Source organism: Microtus pennsylvanicus, chromosome 5, assembly GCF_037038515.1.
Source record: "Microtus pennsylvanicus isolate mMicPen1 chromosome 5, mMicPen1.hap1, whole genome shotgun sequence".
Taxonomy (NCBI): Eukaryota; Metazoa; Chordata; class Mammalia; order Rodentia; family Cricetidae; genus Microtus; species Microtus pennsylvanicus.
The window spans coordinates 115075591-115093897 of record NC_134583.1 but is presented as its reverse complement, the minus strand read 5'-3'; the positions used below and the strand labels follow the sequence as shown (position 1 = coordinate 115093897).

General features: G+C 42.3%; 1 protein-coding gene across 2 annotated transcripts in view; it reads left to right on the top strand.

Moving 5' to 3' along the window:
- Positions 1-18040, top strand: part of Htr7 (5-hydroxytryptamine receptor 7) — an 89496-nt gene extending 71456 nt beyond the window's left edge. For both annotated transcript variants that reach the window (XM_075973895.1, XM_075973896.1), the window contains exons 2-3: positions 7690-8445; positions 17396-18040. In XM_075973895.1, the coding sequence (XP_075830010.1) occupies positions 7690-8445; positions 17396-17438 (799 nt within the window). In that variant the 3' untranslated portion in view covers positions 17439-18040. The remainder of the gene's footprint in view (positions 1-7689; positions 8446-17395) is intronic.
- The last annotated feature ends 267 nt before the right edge of the window (positions 18041-18307 follow it).

The window sequence follows — 18307 nt, the reverse complement described above, 5'->3', positions numbered from 1 at the left end:
CCATCTCTGTCCCTTCTTGTAGCAGAGTAATGGAGTTCCTCATTCCCTGCATTTTCTCAGATGACCTTGTGAATGGTCAGACTATATACAATATGTCAGTTTGATTTGTGTATTTGGCCACTAGTGTTTTCTTCTTTGGTCAGTTACTTCAATGATTTCATTGGGACGAGTGTCTTTTTGTTCTAAGAATAAATAAACAAGAGTTCTAAGAATAGTTCAATTTGAATCCCACTTTTTTGTTTGACTGTTATTATTTTAAAACTGTTTTTATTTCTGTGAGAATTTCACATTGTTTTGAATTTATTCACCCTCAGCTCCTCCCCTTAATGCCTCCCATATTGATCTTTGTGGTAGTTTGAAAGTAATTGACCCCCAATAATCTCATAAGGGGAGTGCTACTGGGAGGTGTGGCCTTGTTGGAGGAAATGCGTCACTGTGGGGGGTGGGCTTTGAGGTTTCCTATGCAACTGAGTGTCTGTGTTGGCTTCTTTTGCCTATAATATGTAGGACTCTCAGATGTCTGTTCAGTACTGTGTTCCCTGCATTTCCCCATGCTCCCTGCCATGATCATAATGGGACGGACGAACCTCTGAAACTGTAAATGAGCCACCTCAATGAAATGTTTTTTTTTTTTTAAGAGTTGCCATGGTCCTGGTGTCTCTTCACGGCAATGAAAGTCCTAACCTAGACAACCCCCATCCTCCTATCTTCAAACTTCCTGTTCACTTGAAAAGTAGTAACCCATCAACTCCAATCTGTGCTGTTCACATTCTTCTGAGTGTAGGTCCACCATCCACGGGAACATGTTCTGCATACCAGGACCCGTATCCTCAGAGAAAACTGGCTTTTCCTTCCCCAGAAACCCTTAGCTCCCCAGAGCTCTTTAGTTAGGGGTGGAGGCTCATGAACCCCTTCTTGCTCTATGCTTGAGTGTTGTCTGGCTTAATCTTGTTTAGGTCTTGTGCAGGCAACAAGAGCTGCTGTGACCTCACAAGCAGTGGTTCTGACATGTCCAGAATGTACTGGTTTGTTCTAGTTCTTCCTGACTTCTGGCTCTTACAACCTATCCACTTTCTCTTCCATAATGGTCCCTTAGCTTTGGGGAGGGTGTGATACAAATGTCCCATTTGTGGCTATAAATCTCCAGTCATTTATTTCTGTATCTTGACCAGTTCTGTATGAACTGCTGTCCACTGCAGAAGGAAACTCCTCTGGTGAGGTCTGAGAGCTGCCTTAACCCTGGTACAGGACTAGTCTCTCCCCTGGGTCTGTAGCCAGTGCTGGAGCTGCTGGGAGATGTTTGTTATTTGAGTCTTAATTGTTCATGTAGTGATTTTAAAATTAAATAAATGCCATTTGTTAATTTTCAAGGTTTATTTTTATTTGTGTGATGTATGTATTGTGATGTGTGTATTGCACATGTACACGCAGGTGCCCATGGAGACCAGAAGAGGGCATGATATGCCCTGTAGGTGGGTTATAGGTAGTTGTGAGCCACCTCATCTAAGTGCTAGGAACCAAATTTGGGTCCTGTGCAAGAGCAGCAAGTGCTCTTAGTTTTTGATTCATCTCTCCAGTCATCATCATCATTATTATTCTTATTAATTTAAATAAAAATAAAAAATTATAAATGTATTAATTTTTTGACATGCTAATATTTGACCCATCTGGGATTTATATTTAAGAAGGTAAAAGTGTTGTTTTAACTGTGCTTACTAGTAAGTTAACAGAATGCAAAGCTCTTGAACCTTTTCTTACTGATTTAAAGTGGCCCATTTAGCATTACCACCCCCCCCATATAGTTGAACCAATTCATGAGACATAGCACACCTCTTCTTAGTCACAAAGTCCGAGAAGTCATGACTAATAGGATCTACTGTGTTGTAGTGTTCAGTTTCTGTGGTGTTGGGAACTGAGTTCAGGGCCTTGCGGACTAAACAAGAGCTCCATCGTCGAGCCAAAGCTCAGCACCTCGCCTGTGCTCCTTTTCATCAGAACAATTTATTTCTGTGACTTCTCTGCTGGCTTCAGTGAGATAACTACCACTTCGCATTCCTTTTCAGAGTATGTGTCCATTTTTACACATTGACTTAAGCTGTGACGTCATGCGGCCAACCTAACAGAAGTCCTGGAATGTTATCCAGCTGAGCCTGTATGCTATTTAAAGGATTATAGATATTAAAGGAAAATTGGCACTTTCATAGTACTAGGTACTCTTCATAAAGACAAAAAAAAAAAAACCAAAACATTTTTCTTCTTGGATTTAAGTGTTCTTTTATATATTTCAATAACATTTTAAGTTTCTTTGTGTAGGTCCCGATTATTTTTTAAAGCTTTTAAAGTAATATTTAAAGTCTTTAGTTGTTGAAGAGCTTAATCTTTATAATATTTATATTTAAATTATCCAAAAATACGCTATTGGTTTTGTTTATTTATTTTATATCCAGACACTTTAGGGGACACTGGGGTGTGTGTGTGTGTTATCTTTCAGTTGATTTTAACTTTCTGAAGTCTCACAGAATGGAATATGGCCTGGGGACCTCTTTTTTGTAGGGTGTGACAAGGATACAGTCGAAGCATGACAGTGTTTATAGAACATAATTTGTACACTGTAGCTAGTCTTTCTTTGTTCCATTAGCCAGCTCCCAAATCATAGCACAAAGGTGTATTATGAAAGCTTGGCCAATAGCTTAGGCTTGTTTCTAACTAGCTCTTATAACTTAGATTAACACCCCCCCCCTTTAAAATCTATGTCCTGGGCTGGAGAGATGGCTCAGAGGTTGAGAGCATTGTCTGCTCTTCCAAGGGTCCTGAGTTCAATTCCCAGCAACCACATGGTGGCTCACAACCATCTGTAATGAGGTCTGGTGCCCTCTTCTGGCCTGCAGACATACACACAGACAGAATATTGTATACATAATAAATAAATAAATATAAAAAAATAAAATCTATGTCCTTTAATGTGGCCTGGTTACTTTTACTTTGTAATGCCCATGCTGCTTGCTCTGTGTCCTCTGGTGTCTTCCCTTCTTCTTAACATTCTTTCTACCCCCCAAATCCTGCCCAGTTATTGGCTATTCAGCTTTTATTAAAGCAATATGAATGGCACACATTCACAGTGTATAAAAAGATTATTCCACAATAGTACACCGAGGGCATTCTAACTATGTTCTGGCTCCCACTCCTGAAATATGTTAGTTAAATGTGCTAACATGTATGGGCAGGCGCCCCTATGAGATTGTCTGGTATTCTGAGATATTATTTAGTACACCATTGGTTAATCTCTGTTACAAATCAAATATTTGTAAATTCTGTATTATTTATATAGACAGAAGAAAGGCGGATTTTTCGATTGATCTTGAAGCACCCTTGCTCTGGCAAGGGGCTTGTGAAGAAAACAGAGGTACACTTGCCTTTAAATAGATGCTTACTTTTTGCTTTGCACTCATCCAAATAAAATGTAACTTACTGCCCTGAGCAATTCTACTGGCTCCTTGGAATCTGCACCTGTTTTATCCCCCAACTTAAGCCCCTCGCCCGTAAGTAGGTGTAAGGTGGTGTGTCAGTGCCACCTGGTGGTCACCTGGGGAACCACGTGAACCCTGCTAAGTTCTCCACATCTCCGTGAACCTTGGCTTTTGGGTTGTACTGGTTGGTCAGTTTAAAGCCAGGGACATAGACACAGCGCAGCAACTGCATTCAGCCTTAAGGCAAAATCAGCTTAATCATGAGGCTCCTATCAACTCCAAGGTTTTTATTCTTTGCGGGGGGGGGTGTTTACTACTATTTAAAATTTTTACAGATATTTATTTCTGTAGCTTGTAGCTGACATAATTCTACATAAAACAAATAAATCTTAATATTTCTTTTTCCTTTATATTTTCCTTTCCCCTGATTCTTTTTTTCTTGGCTCATTTCCCTTTCTCCTTTCTTCTCTACATTTACTCGTCTAGTATTTTCCCCAAGAGTGAAGTATTTTATTACAGCTCTTTATTTTCCTCTACAACTACTGTATAGTTTTTGTAATCTAAATGCAACAACAAACTAGAACCAGAAACATTTTCCACAGAGACTATCTGATAGGTAAGTACACATGTATATAACTACACAAAAGAACAATGGGAATAGGAATATATGAAATAGAGTTTCATAAAAATATCCCTTTCCCATGAAACTGCTCAGTTACTGTTTGGTAACTACATTATTTTTTTTAATTTTATTATTATTATTTTTGGTAACTACATTCTTAAAGTGTTATATTAGACAGTATTTGCCAGCAAGAAGCAACAAGACAATCAGCTATGACATGGTGTGTCTGTCATTCATGTTTGACCATCAGGGAAGAGAAGAGACAATACACTTAAAGTTGACTGTCACACAAACATTGCAGTTTGTATATGAAATGTCCCCCACAGGCTCATGTGTTGGATGCTCATTTCCCAGGTGGTATAAAAGGAGACTACTCATATGTTTACTGGCTGGCTGCCCAGACCCAAATAATCACACAGAAACTATATTAATTACAACACTGTTTGACCTATTAGCTCAAGCTTCTTATTAAGTAACTATTCCATCTTAAGTTAGCCCATTTCTTTTATTCTGTGTATTGCCGGGAGGCCAGCATCTGGTTCCTACGGCAGCTACATGGTGTCTCCCTGACTCTGCCTTCTCTCTCTCTATATATCCCTTCCAATATATATATTCTGCCCTGCTATAGGCCAAATCAGCTTTATTCATTAACAAATAAAAGCAACACATCTACAGACGGGCCTCCCACATCAAGATGGTGGCAGTATTTCAAGAAGTTCTTGAAACTTTGCAAGGTGGGACCTCGTTGGAGGAACTAGATCACTGGGCCCATGCTTTTGAAGGTTGTCCCTAGTCTCCTGCCATTTCTCCTTGCTCTTCTTTGCTCTTGTGAAGGGGATAGCCCCTGCTTCTGTTGTACATATCTTTTAAAATTAGTTCTTTAAGAATTTCATACAACATATTTTTATCATATTCACCCCTTACCCAACTCCTTCCAGATCTACCCATTTTTCACCCACTCAACATGTTATGTTTAACCCATGGAGTCTAAATTGTCCTGCCTATATATTCTTGTCTATGTGGCCTTCCTCTTTGTCATGGTTGATCTATTAGGTAGACATACTTAGAAAACTGACTCTTCCTCTCTCAGTGGCTGCCAATTGCCAACAGCTCTTCAGCTAGGGGTGGGGCTATGTGAACACCCCCCCCCATCCTCAGGGAGAATTTGCCTGGCTGGAGCTTACACAGATCTTGTGCATGCTGTCAATGGCTGCTGTGAGCCCATATGTGCAACACCTTTCCTGTTCCAGAAGACACGCCTTCCCTGTGTTATCTACCACAAATCTTTCTGCTCCCTCTTCTGCAATAATCCCTGATCCTTGAGAAGAGCATGTGTGAACTAGATGTCCCATTTGCAGTTGAGCATCCAGTCTTTTGTTCCCTGACTGAGGGTGGGCCTCTGTGTCAATCATCATCTATTGCAGAAAGAAGCTGCTTTGGTGAGGGCCGAGAAATGCACCAATCTATGTGTGTAAAGATCAGCTTCCTACTATCCCATTTAGCAGAGTAATAGTAATAGAGGCTCAGATAGGGCCTATGATGTGTCTAGCCACAGGTTCCTTGTCCTAATAATTGTGCCAGGAGTGGGTGTTAACTTGTGGAGCTGGCATTGAATACAGTCAGAAGGTGGTTGGTCACTCCCATGACATTCATGCCACCGTATGTTTTTCCAGGCTGGGCATTAGTATAGGTTTTGAAAGTGCACAGATGGGTATGGCTGATGATTATCCCCCCTCTGGTAGGGTGCATAATGCCTTCCAGCACTATGACAGCCCACCAGTAGGGATGGGGTTTTCAGACAAGCACCTGCTTGATTGGATAACCACATGGTCGTGGTTCTTGATTTCTTAGGAAAGCATCCTTGGTCTTTTTTACCCAGTTGGGAGCCAAAAAAATGGTTCTAACTTCAGTTGATAAGCCCGTGGTTATGGACAATTCTTGCTGTGAACTGGGAAGGCACAACTTGTGAAATGAAGAAACTATGCAATGATCACCTAAGAGGAAGGCACAGAAAATGCCTTTTTACTAGCTGTGCAACAGCTCTTCCTTTTTCTCTTCATAATTTCACTTGGTGCTGCTTTCAAAAGATTTTATCTCTTTGATTTATTGCTATATACTCAACATTTTAGACAGTGCGTGGCATATAGAAACAGTTCCATTAATATGTAATTGTATTGTGATTTCTTAATCAGTAGATGCAGTCAACCACAGATTACATGCCAAGTGGTTAGGCCTATGATAATTGTATCTGTCCTGAATATGTACAGACTCACCTTCTTCTTGCCAGGATTCCCAATACTTTATGGCAACTATCTACATAGTGTTTCTATCTGACTAGGTGTTATATGTCATCTAGACATGATTTGAGTCAAAGATTGTGTGTCTGTGTGTGTGTAAGTAGGTTATGCAATATTCACATAAGGGATTTGAACAACTTTGGGATCTTGGGACCTTAGAGCCAATTTCAGAAACACTTATACTTGCTGAAGGAATGAAGGAATGAATATCTATTCATGGTGAATAAGCAAATCTTACTTGTTCATTTTTACTGTATCTCTGTTTTGTAAATGATGTAGAAATGCTAATTTTCATCAAAAAAGAAGCATGATTTTGACCTTCTGTGGGATAACTTAAGCATCAGGGATGTTATCAGGTTTTTTTCTTTCTTCTACCATTTGAAAGCTTGCAGAAAAGAGCTGCTGGTTGGTAAGCGGGAGCCTTGCTTTATGTGCTTTAATAATGGATCTTCCACGTGCGTGGGGGGGGGGGCAAAACCCCGCCAGAATCACAAGCTTTTCTCAAGACCGTTAAATGCACAGAGAAAAATTCCAAACGTTTACAAACATTGAGCCTTTAGTCAAACATCTCACAGGGTATGATTTTGTCTGTCTGCCTTGTCCCTTTGGCATCGTAAATCTCTGATAAAAGAAATGCAGATCTATTCATTCTCCAGATGCTCACAGAGGGATGACGGTACATTTGCCTACTCTATGAGGACTGTCCCCTTTCTGTGCACCAGCTCAGAACTACAGCTCAAGGCAGGCTGCTTTTAATGTCAAAGAATGTTCCTCTGATGTTACTGTTTTGTGGGAATTTTATGGCAATAAAAAAATAATCACTTCCTTCTCCTGTTTCCATTTCCAAATCCTGAGAGTCCTCAAATAGCTAACAGATCAGTCATCTTACAGGCTCTATTGCCAAGGGGACTTTGGACAGAATTAAAGCTGGTCAGAATTAAGACTGTGAAGATGAGGTGGATATATAACATCAGCGTGACAGATTTTTACTAAGCTGTGAAGATGTTTGCACACAAGGAGTGATGTTTTAACCCTGGTTTGAATGGTGGTGGTCACGGGAGGATGCAGGCCTTTCACCTTTACTTCCTTGGCTGCCTTGGTTGTCAGAATCTACAAGGTGTAAGTAAAACATGGCTAACTTTACCAAAGGGCATGACCTGGAGTAGAGAGGTAAAGTAGGAGAGCCCCAGTTTACCTTCCTGCAAAATGGAAGCGATGGATGCTACCAGAGCCTGGCCGATAGCATTTCATAGGTGTCCAGTGATGACTGTATTCAGTTCTTATCTTTCCATCTCTCCGCTAGGTACCTCGGGATCACGAGACCCCTCACGTACCCTGTGAGGCAGAACGGGAGGTGCATGGCCAAAATGATTCTGTCGGTCTGGCTTCTCTCGGCCTCCATCACCTTACCTCCGCTCTTCGGATGGGCTCAGAATGTGAACGATGACAAAGTGTGCTTGATTAGCCAGGATTTTGGCTACACGATCTACTCCACCGCCGTGGCGTTTTATATCCCCATGTCGGTCATGCTGTTCATGTACTATCAGATTTACAAGGCTGCCAGGAAGAGCGCGGCCAAACACAAGTTCCCAGGCTTCCCGCGTGTGCAACCGGAGAGCGTCATCTCCTTGAATGGTGTGGTGAAGCTCCAGAAGGAGGTGGAAGAGTGTGCAAATCTTTCGAGACTGCTCAAACACGAAAGGAAAAACATCTCCATCTTCAAGAGGGAACAGAAAGCAGCCACCACCTTGGGGATCATCGTGGGAGCCTTCACAGTGTGCTGGCTGCCGTTTTTCCTCTTGTCCACAGCAAGGCCCTTTATCTGTGGCACCGCCTGCAGCTGCATTCCGCTGTGGGTGGAGAGGACATGTCTGTGGCTGGGCTATGCAAACTCTCTCATTAACCCTTTTATATATGCCTTCTTCAACCGGGACCTGAGGACCACCTACCGCAGCCTCCTCCAGTGCCAATACCGGAATATCAATCGGAAGCTCTCTGCGGCAGGCATGCACGAGGCCCTGAAACTTGCCGAGAGGCCCGGGAGAGTCGAGTTTGTGCTGTAAGGTTACTTATCATTATCACCCTTTTATGCCTCACCCCCTTTCGTGCAGCTTCTTTAATGCTAGGGAGAGCTTTCTGAATCAGTGGCTAACCTATGTTCTACCAGACTTCAGGTGTGAGTTCAGAATACTTTCACCCACTCGTATTGAGGTTAAAAACTCACTCATAGGTGGTTTTTAAACATAAAGCAAAGAAAACTAGCCTGCAAACCACAATTCCAGAGAACTTTCAGAACAATGAGGACACTAAGAGAGACTTACATAGATCTAATCTACGTGGGAAGTAGACAGTAGAAAAAGACAAGATCTGAGTAAACTGGGAGCATGGGAACCTTGGGGGAGGGTTGAAGGGGGGAGGAGAGAGTCAGGGAGGGGAGCCGAGAAAAATGTAGAGCTCAATAAAAAAACAATAAAAAAGAAAAAAAAAAGAAAACGAAACAAAACAAAACAACAAAACCCGGGATATTTAGGTATTTGAAAGAAAAGAAGAGACTGGTTTTCTGATGAATTTCCGTTCATGTGACCGGTGACGTGGAAGGTGATATTCTCCACCTCTTTCATCACAAATAACATCTTAGTTATGTCTGTCCCTGTATCTGAATTCCTATGACATTGCCATTTTCATTGCTTTTGTTCTTCCATGTGGCAAACCTTTCCTGGCGATCTCATAGTTCCCAGAGAAATGCCTCTTTTGAGGAAGAAATGCCTTTTTATTTTTTACTTTATTTATTGTTGTTATTTTTCGGGTATGGAACTTCATCCATCTAGGAGATGTCATGCTGGGACAAGGCCCTGGCCACTGAGCTGTCAAGAAATGCTTCCTGTCTTGGTATCCAGGAACGGATTCCTCCTGGAGCTGTCAAGTTTTTGGGACTCTCTGGGAGACGTTCCTGATATTCTAGGGACCAATGGGAGTTGAGATCTGAAAACGTGCTACAAAGAGCTAATGTTAGTAAGGACTTGAGAGTTTCACAAGTAACTCACATATTAACAAATTCGGCATTGTTACAGAGGTGAGAGGCAAGATGGTAGTGTGGTCAGCAGGTAAAATGAAGACTTTTTTATATAAAAGAAAGTTATATAGAGGAGATTTGACCATTGAGAGAGGAAAGAAACTTGGGATGAGATCATAACAGGTTCTGGTGGAGAATATATTCCCGTGTTATGGGAAATGGGAATAGGAAAGAACAGAGCAGAGAATTTTGAGGGCTTTAGTTCAGAGGAACCTTCCCTGTTGGTTTGCCTGGGCAAGTGACATGTCTCACAATTAGGTCCCCACTAAGTCTAGATCCCACATGACCTCCATCCTAGCAAGTCTTCTAAATACTAGAGTGCATTTGTCTTAGAATGGGAAGTTGTTAGAGTATAGCTATTCTGGTTCTTGAGCTGGGACTAACATCACAGTGTTCATTTCTACTTCTAGTGTGAATACACTGCTGTTCACATGAAATCATTCACAACACAGAGGGCAGGACTTAAAAATTTAGCCTGTGATGTCAGGTTCTAGAACACTCGTTATAAGCAACCTCCGAGGACCTTTCAAATCTAGATGATCCCACGAAATGAGCATTTGCCCTCCAGACTTGGAAATTCTCAGGGAAGAAGCTCTGCTTTTTATTTCTGTTTATGTAATCTATGCCAGTGATTGACAGCTGTAGAATATCATTGGCAGTAGTTACCATGCTACTGTTCCCAGGGGATTAACTTGTGGCTCAGGGTAATTGATATAGGATAATTGACTTATGATCAGATAGATGTGGAATGAATCATCCCAGTGCCTGTGCCTTTAATCGTCATGTAATTCTACTTGTCAGACAAATTTAGTCTGAGGTAGCGAAGAGCTACTGAATGCTGGGGCTAGGAACAGTGGACACCCGCTTGCTAGGAAGGCAGCTAGGCTGCTGTGCTTCCTCTAAGTGAGCTGTGTTTGTTAGACATGCTCGGTGGGAGGGTCCCATCTGGACAGAATCCTAGTCATTTCTCAAATACAGGAAATAAACCCAGGCCATTGATAAGAAAGAGTTCTAGAGCTTGGACCAGGGGGTGTTAAGATGAGCTGATGACAGCTATAGATTTTTTGATCAAATAGCCTTGCATTCGTTATCAGGGGAAAGGAAGGGAGTTGATGGGTAACCCATTTTAGTTGGTGTGCTTCCGTATCCCCTGGAAAGAGCTATTTCTTGGTACAAGTTGTTAAGCTATTTTGCCTGGCACCGGGATTGTTAGGCCAGAAGGAGGAATGTGTGTTGGTTTTATTTTTTAGGAGTAACACAATTTGGAATGTGTTTGAGGGAAGTCTTTGGAAATGGCGTGGAAGGCAGACAGCATGAGGCCGGTGGCAGGAGGCGCCATTCGGCAGCCAGTGTGCGAACTAGGAGAGGGGAGATGATGTCCTAATCGTCTCTTTATTTTCAGGCCTCTGACGACTCAAGGATAATTTCACTGATTAGTTTATCTAATACATTCACAGATAATTCAGGTATAAGAATAGCAATTTTAAAAACGTGACACAAACATGTTTCCCTGTTTGAAATAATAGCTCACAGTGATTGCGGATTCAGCCCCAGCCACTACGCTGAGAACTCTGTGGGAATAATACCACTGAAACTTCAAAACTTTATGACGGGCTACTTTTTTTCTCCATTTTTACATTTTGACTATGATAAAACAAGAGCTTGGCGAGATCAAGTCATTTCCCCACGGTCCTTCATATTAGATTGATAGAGTTGGATTTCAGCCCAGGAAGCCTGTGTTCAGAAGTGCTTTTAGCTTCACGCTACTGTACCCTTTGTAAAAACAAATCAGCTCAAATAAAACATAAGTATGCTTGCTCGTCTGTCCTTAGCTAGTGCGGAGGCTTGGGTGTGGTTTCCTGTTAGGTCCCAGACAAAGGTCAGCGGACTTGTATGGTGAGGACCCATATAAGTAGTGTTTTAAGTTTTTGCAAACCATATGGTTCTGTTGAAACTCCTCATCTTTGCCACTGTCACCCACTTAAGTAAACAAGAGGCCGTGGGTACATACCAACGATACTTGGTTTATAGAAGAGATGACCAGCTGGATTTGGCTCACAGGCAATAGTCTGTTGTCCCTTGATTTAAGAGAGAATTACTGTGCCTGATTACATCTCTCTCAGTTTGAATTTATAAATATGCAAATCGGTTAAGATGATTGGCTTAAAAATATCCATCAACGTTTGGATGCATTTACTGTTAGAACTATTGTATAGAGTTCATATGGCAGCCGTTTTTGAATGCTGTACCAGGAGGTTTTGTTGTTGGCACCAATGTTAGAATATTCATTTTCAGTTTCTTTTTGGATGACTGGTGCACACTGGTGGATATAGAGGATACATAAAGTGTGACATCACTTTTGCTGTTGTTCATGTATTTCTCCATATGTGAAGTCCAGAAACATATACTTTGCTGATCATATAGAAACAGAGAAACATACTTTTGTGCTCCCTCTAAATTTATGTGTTGAAGTACAGATTCTAATATAGCAGTATCAAAAGGTGGGGACCCTATGAGGTGACTGGGTCAGGAGGGCCCTTATGAAAGGGAACAGAGGGAACTGGCTCATGAAGGAGACAGAGAGCCTTGCAGATACCAAATTTACTGCTTCATCAATTACAGACTTCCTAGTCTCTAGAGATGAAGAGCAGTCTCACAAACTGCCACTTTATGATATTTTGTTATAATGGCCTGAATCCAGCACAACACAGGCACACTCAGCTTTGTTTCCTAATGATGAGAGTCAAGGCAGAAAGCCGTGTCAGTCAACGGAGAAGAAAATGACTTAGCTGGTCCTTCCACGAATGCTATCAGAGGAGACTTCCTGAAAGGTTCATCTTTGAGGCTAGTCAAAGCATTTATCATTAACAGCAAACCGAGAAGCGTTCCAGGTAAAAGGGACATTCGTGTAGAGCCACCAAGGTAGGAGCTAATGCAAAGGGAGGAGCAGGCGGAGCTGATCTAGACTAGTTCCTAGAGTGAGGAAACAGCTGGAGATCAGAGTAGACATGATATAGATAGTGCTACAAATAATCCATGCAGCCCCAAGAACTTGGATTTAAGCATAGGCCACATTTCTCAATTCATAGGAATTGTTGCTTCTTCCCCTGGGGATGGTTGGCAATGTCCGAAGATACTTTTGATTGTCATTACTGGAGTGTGCGAGGATGTTAAATGCCATCTACTAGGTATAGGTCAGGGAGGCGGCCAGCTGTCCTACAATGCACACAAAGGCCTCCCGCAGAAAAGACTTAACCTGTAAGGAAAGAGGTTTGGAAACTCTGGTGGAGATTGTGGTAAGTCATCCATGTCTTCTGTATCTAGTGGATGGAGCCATCAATGTAGGGGCACTGGTTTTGTGGCAGAGTACAGAATACTCCACAGGTGGAGGCTGGATGTAGAGTCCTTGCACGGATATTACTAGAAACACCAGATAGCTTTCTGGGCATGAGCTACAGCACCAGGCACGACAGGGGTAGAAAGAGGATTGCACAACAGTCTTCATCTCTGGGAGTTCACACTCCTGTGGGTTTAGGGCTGTTGAGGTTAGTGACACTTGATCATCATTTTCAGCTGGAGTTAGAGCCTGTGTGGTCCACACAGCTATGTTCAAGCAAACACTAACTGGAAAGCTGCTAATCAATTTGACCTGACATATGTTGCTTTTAAGTGTCTCATGTTTTGCTAACTTGTTCTTTGATATTATAAGGCTGGGTGACATTTGGGGTTATACTCTACGAGTCTAAACGATAATGCAATCGGTCGCTGTGGTCTCTAGAAGAGTGACCAAAGACATGTACTCCACAGCTCAGACAGAATGAAGGAGAAATCTTAGACTCCTCCTACTTTTCTGGCTCCCTCACACATCTGGAGGCCACCCTAAGGACTCTGGGAAACTCCCCATTACTTCTGCCTTTTTCTTCCTCTCTGACTGTTTGGGATTGGGTCTGTGTTATTTTGCTTCTTGCTTGGCCTTCTTGACTCCATTATTTCCCCCCCTACACCTCAGTCTCCTTTCTCTGTGTGAACAGTCTAGACTGTGTGTTGTCACTTCCAAATATTTACCCATTTCTTCCCATTTTCTTAATCAGCATAACCAGAGTCCCAGGAGCCCAGCAGGCACTCGAGGACTTTCCTTGGGGTAACGGAGTGAATGCAGGGAAAAAAGTCCTGAATACTGTTGCACTGGTAATTTTGGTTCACTACTATCAATTTTAATCTTTTCACTATTTCACAAGTGTGTAAATAAAGGCAATTAAAAAAATGTGACAATGTGACATGAGCAAGGACCCTGTCTTTCTCTTTAATCCAGCAATCTTCCTCACGGACTTAAACTGCCACAAATTGCTTTTAAGTATCGTGTCACAAGGACTTGTTTGGAATCCTTTATGAGCAGTTCTGAAGAGCAGTTTCTCAAATACTTTGCTATAGAAGAGGATAATGGAATTGTTTTGAAGGAGCTCTTCCTTTCCGTCTCCCCTCTTCTCCTTGGTGACTGTATTGTCTTTCTCTTCAAAGAACCTCTTAGTATCCCCGTCAGCTGCAGTGGTACTTAGCAGTGACTCATCACAGAATAACCTTGTGTTTCTGCCATGAATTCTGTCAATTTTTTCCTCCAAGCTTTAGGCTGCAGCTTTGGAATTCAACCTGATTGCATGCTTTCTTTGTGGAAAGGGGTAGTTTAAAAGAAATGAAGTAAAGTTCATCCCAGGGGAAACTGGGAAGAAATATCAAGGCCCCTTGCAATCCTGGGTGTCTGTTATGGGCTGCTACTTTGGTGACAGGAGCAAAAAGAAGAGTTTGCTATTCCCTGGACGTGTATCTCTCAGCAACATTTTCTTTACTAATATGTCCCTCACAGTGATATCTTCTTCATCACTAATTGCCTGAAGTTCAAGTTCAGTGCTTGGCCTTTATTAAATAATCAACTAGTAATGACAACAGGTTCTTCGCTCCATGCTTTGCAGTTACCCAGAGTTTAAGTCTCTTAAAGTAGGGAGGGTGTTGGTCTGTGTGGTGTTTTATGTAATGCTGAAGATCAAAGTCAGGAACCTCACACACGCTACAAACTTCCACTTGAGCCCCTGCCCTTGCCCTGACCTCTTCTACCACCTTCTTGTGTTTTTGTTTTTCTTTAGTTTTTAAAAAATACAGGTAACACAATCAAACAGTACAGAAAAGTACACAATAAAAATAAGGCATGGGGGGGTGTCCTTAGGAATATAATTTACATGGTAAAATCATTGAAGACATGATATCGAGGTAGTAGGATTTAATAAGAAGAGATGTGGGAGGCTTAGGATAGGGATTGCTCAGTGCTTAAGACAGTCCAGTCCAGTGACAACTGTGGACAGAGGTGGCCAGTGGACCTGGAACATGTCTTCAGTGATGTCAGGAAGTTGAATAGGTTGGAATTAGTCCAGGGAGTCAAGTAGGTTTTTGACTGGAGTGATACTAGGCTATAGTGGGCATGCTGGATGGAGAGCCTACCAATTGTAGGAGTGTGTGCTGTAAAGCTAACGTAAATGTGAGGTCTCTGCTTGGGGAGACTGCTCTAGGAAATGGCATTGACACGAGGAGAGAGGCTAATGCTATCTAAGTAGTCTGGGACCTGGAACCCTTAAATCGTCACTGTGGCTAGCAGGTGGCTGGTAAGGAAAGGTGGGCTCTGGAGATGGTGCTGACTAGAGCTTGCAGGAATTCAGTAGAGTTTAGGAGCTGGTGCGAGCAAAGCTGAGTTAACACTGCTAGGTGTGTTCCTTCCCCTTGAGGGGAAGAGTCAACAGTCCTAGGCTATAATTGTCTCTGGAGTTCCTTAGTTGAGGACACAACTTATTTCCTGTCTTCACTCTAGTGTGTGGAACTGGGATTTGGTTGAAATATAGCAGTTATTCTCAGGTACTCTTGTGTGAGGTTGAGGGTTGAAGCCAGAGATTGTGTCTTATGGAGAAGAGTATTCTATCAGCTGGGAAATTCAGTTGTTAAGGACTGGGCTGAGAAGGGAACTTCAGGTAAATGGATTCAGATACAGGGACAGTGTGAGTGAGGCAGAGAGCCTAACCTGGAAACCTGGTCCTGGGCCTGTGACTTTCTAGACCAGCTCCTAAACATAGTGCTTGTGTGGTAAGTCAAGGCCTGTGAAAATGTGGCATTGTGGAGGTGTGGTTCTTTTTTTTTTTTTTTTTTTTTTTTTTGGTTTTTCGAGACAGGGTTTCTCTGTGGTTTTGGAGCCTGTCCTGGAACTAGCTCTTGTATGGAGGTGTGGTTCTATACCAGTTGAATGGATACTTTCTCAGCTGTTGGCTTAAACTTTACTGTGGCCCAAGGCTTGTACTTCTGTGAGTCTAGAAGACAGACCTGGAGGGAAGCAGGACTCTAGTTTCTGTGTAGGTGAGTTACAGTGGGTGATGATTCTCAGTGGAAGTAATACAATTTGTGAGTGTGTATGTGTGTGTGTGTGTGTGTGTGTGTGTGTGTGTGTGTGAGAGAGAGAGAGAGAGAGAGAGAGAGAGAGAGAGAGAGAGAGAGAGAGAGAGAAGAGAAAATAAGAATATACTCTCCTTCATCATCTAGCCCTTATTCCTTCTTATCTCTCTTTGGCCAAATGCATTATACTTTTCATGTCCTCCATCCACCCACTTTCATGTTTATTTTGTGTGAGAGACCCACTGCATTTGATTATTTATTGAGCATTGATGAGAGGTTATTTACTTTAGAAAGGGTAACTTTCCAGTAGCTCTACAACTCCCCCACTGCCCCTGCAACCATGAAACCTCATGAGTCCCTCTTCACTCCTGATGGGACATTAATGGACCCGGACTTGTGCAGGTGACTACCACGTCTGTGAGTTTATGAAGTCAATAGTCAGGCCATGTCCAGAGGATGTGTTCCATCACCCTTTCCCCGTTCCATCTTCCTACTCTTACATTCCTTCTTTCCCCTCTTCTTCCCTGTTCCCTGACCTTGGCAAGAGTGATGTAGGTGTACCACTTAAGGCTGAGCATTCAGTGATCAGTTATTCCCACCACTTTGACTGACTGAGTCTCTGCATTAACCATGGTCCACTGACAAAGTATCTTCTGGCAGTGTGAAAGCTAGCCATCAGAGAGGAATTTTTCAGGTCAGTTCCTGTTTGATTTCAACCAAAGTGTGCGATGCCTTCAGCATGGTCTTATCACCTAGCCTTGGAAAGCAGCTGTGGAAATGGCGGTAATTTGTATTGCTTTGGTGCCTCCCAAGCTTCCCCCCCCAAAATTTCACAGGAATGTACCCTACCCTGGCACTAGGATGTTCATTTAATAACTTACACCTTTTTGAAGCAGCAATCTACACCCATGCAGGATACCTTTATTCAAATTCTTTTTTAAAATTGTATTTTGATTAGCTTACAAATTAGATTTTCTGTGTGGCTTTTAATCCATCTTTAGTTTGGGTTTAGCCTCCCTATACCCCTTCTTCTCTTCCCCTGCTCCTCATTCTTTTATTACTATTATTATTACTATTATTGAAAAAATTTCCGCCTCATCTTTCCAACCTTGATATTGCCCCCTCTGTTTTTCAGACTGTCATTATTCTTTTTAACAGTTATTATTTTCAAGTAGGGAAAAGGTAATACTATTTTGTAAAAATTTTAAGTCCTTTTGAAAGCAAAGCCAATTTTGGACGCATCTATATGATAAAAGATTTCTATGTGGGTTATTTGGGTCTCGTTCTCAAGTATATTACTACGGGCTTGGTAATTTACAGAACCTTTGGCGTTTATGAAAAGAGCAATATTACATCTCCTTCTCCATTAGAGATGCTCGTGACACCTTCTAAGTCACCAATGATTGAAATCACTGACTGCCATAAAAAAAAAAGAAATAACCCACCCACCACAAAGTGAAAACCCAAACTTGTGGTCTGGCTAATTTTCTTGTCTTTCTCTCTTTTATAGACAAAACTCTGACCACTGTAAAAAAAAAGGTCATGATACATGATCCAGAGTGGATTACTGGAGGCGAAAAGTGCAAAGCGGGTGGAAACTACGAAATCATTGGCTGAGACTTCAAAACGGAACGTGGCTTCTGTCTTCTTGGCATGGCTGGAATGTAACCGGGGGGGTGATCTGTTGTACAAAGTGTATTTTTTGGGGGTGGGAGACGGCGACTTCTCCCTTTCTTTTCCCTGTGGATCAGTGATATTGTGTTTCAATGAAAATAGCTGTCCATGTCAGACAGCCATCTCAGCAGTAAGCACACTAACAGAGCTGGGTTCTGGGAGGGAAGCAGTTTCTGGTGCTTTCCACAAGTCCACATCCATGTGAGTGGGGGGAAATCCTAATGCACAACTCCCATGCTTCCAGGCTAGGCTTCATGGTAGCTCTCCAGGAATCACCCATGAGACAGAGTACATACACTCCGTGGTCGGATGGAAGGGATCTGTCCAAGCAAAACTGCAGTGAGTGTAGTGTTGAATGTGCTGCATGTCCATGTTAGAAAACAGAAACCCGTCATCAGCTGATACAAACGATTCCCCAGGGCAGTGTCTGTCCGAAGCTTTTGTCAAATACTTTGGCTTTTCTGCAGGGTCCTTGTGACTTCCCACAAGTGTACGTCCGCTGTTAAACCCCTTATCATTGTGGTGTAACTCAGGAACAGATCTCAGGACGGAGAGAGGCAGAAAACCCGAATAAAGCTTTTCCTTGCCCTCGCGCCCCTGAAGGCTCTGAGAGAGGACGGTAACTGGAGAAGAGTGAGTGCCACCTGACTGCATTGTATATTAACACGATTCTCGGCATGTCGTTTTCTCTCATCTTCTACAAGGGTGCAAGGAGTCCACAGGCTGCTCTAGAACTGTGTGTCTTGAG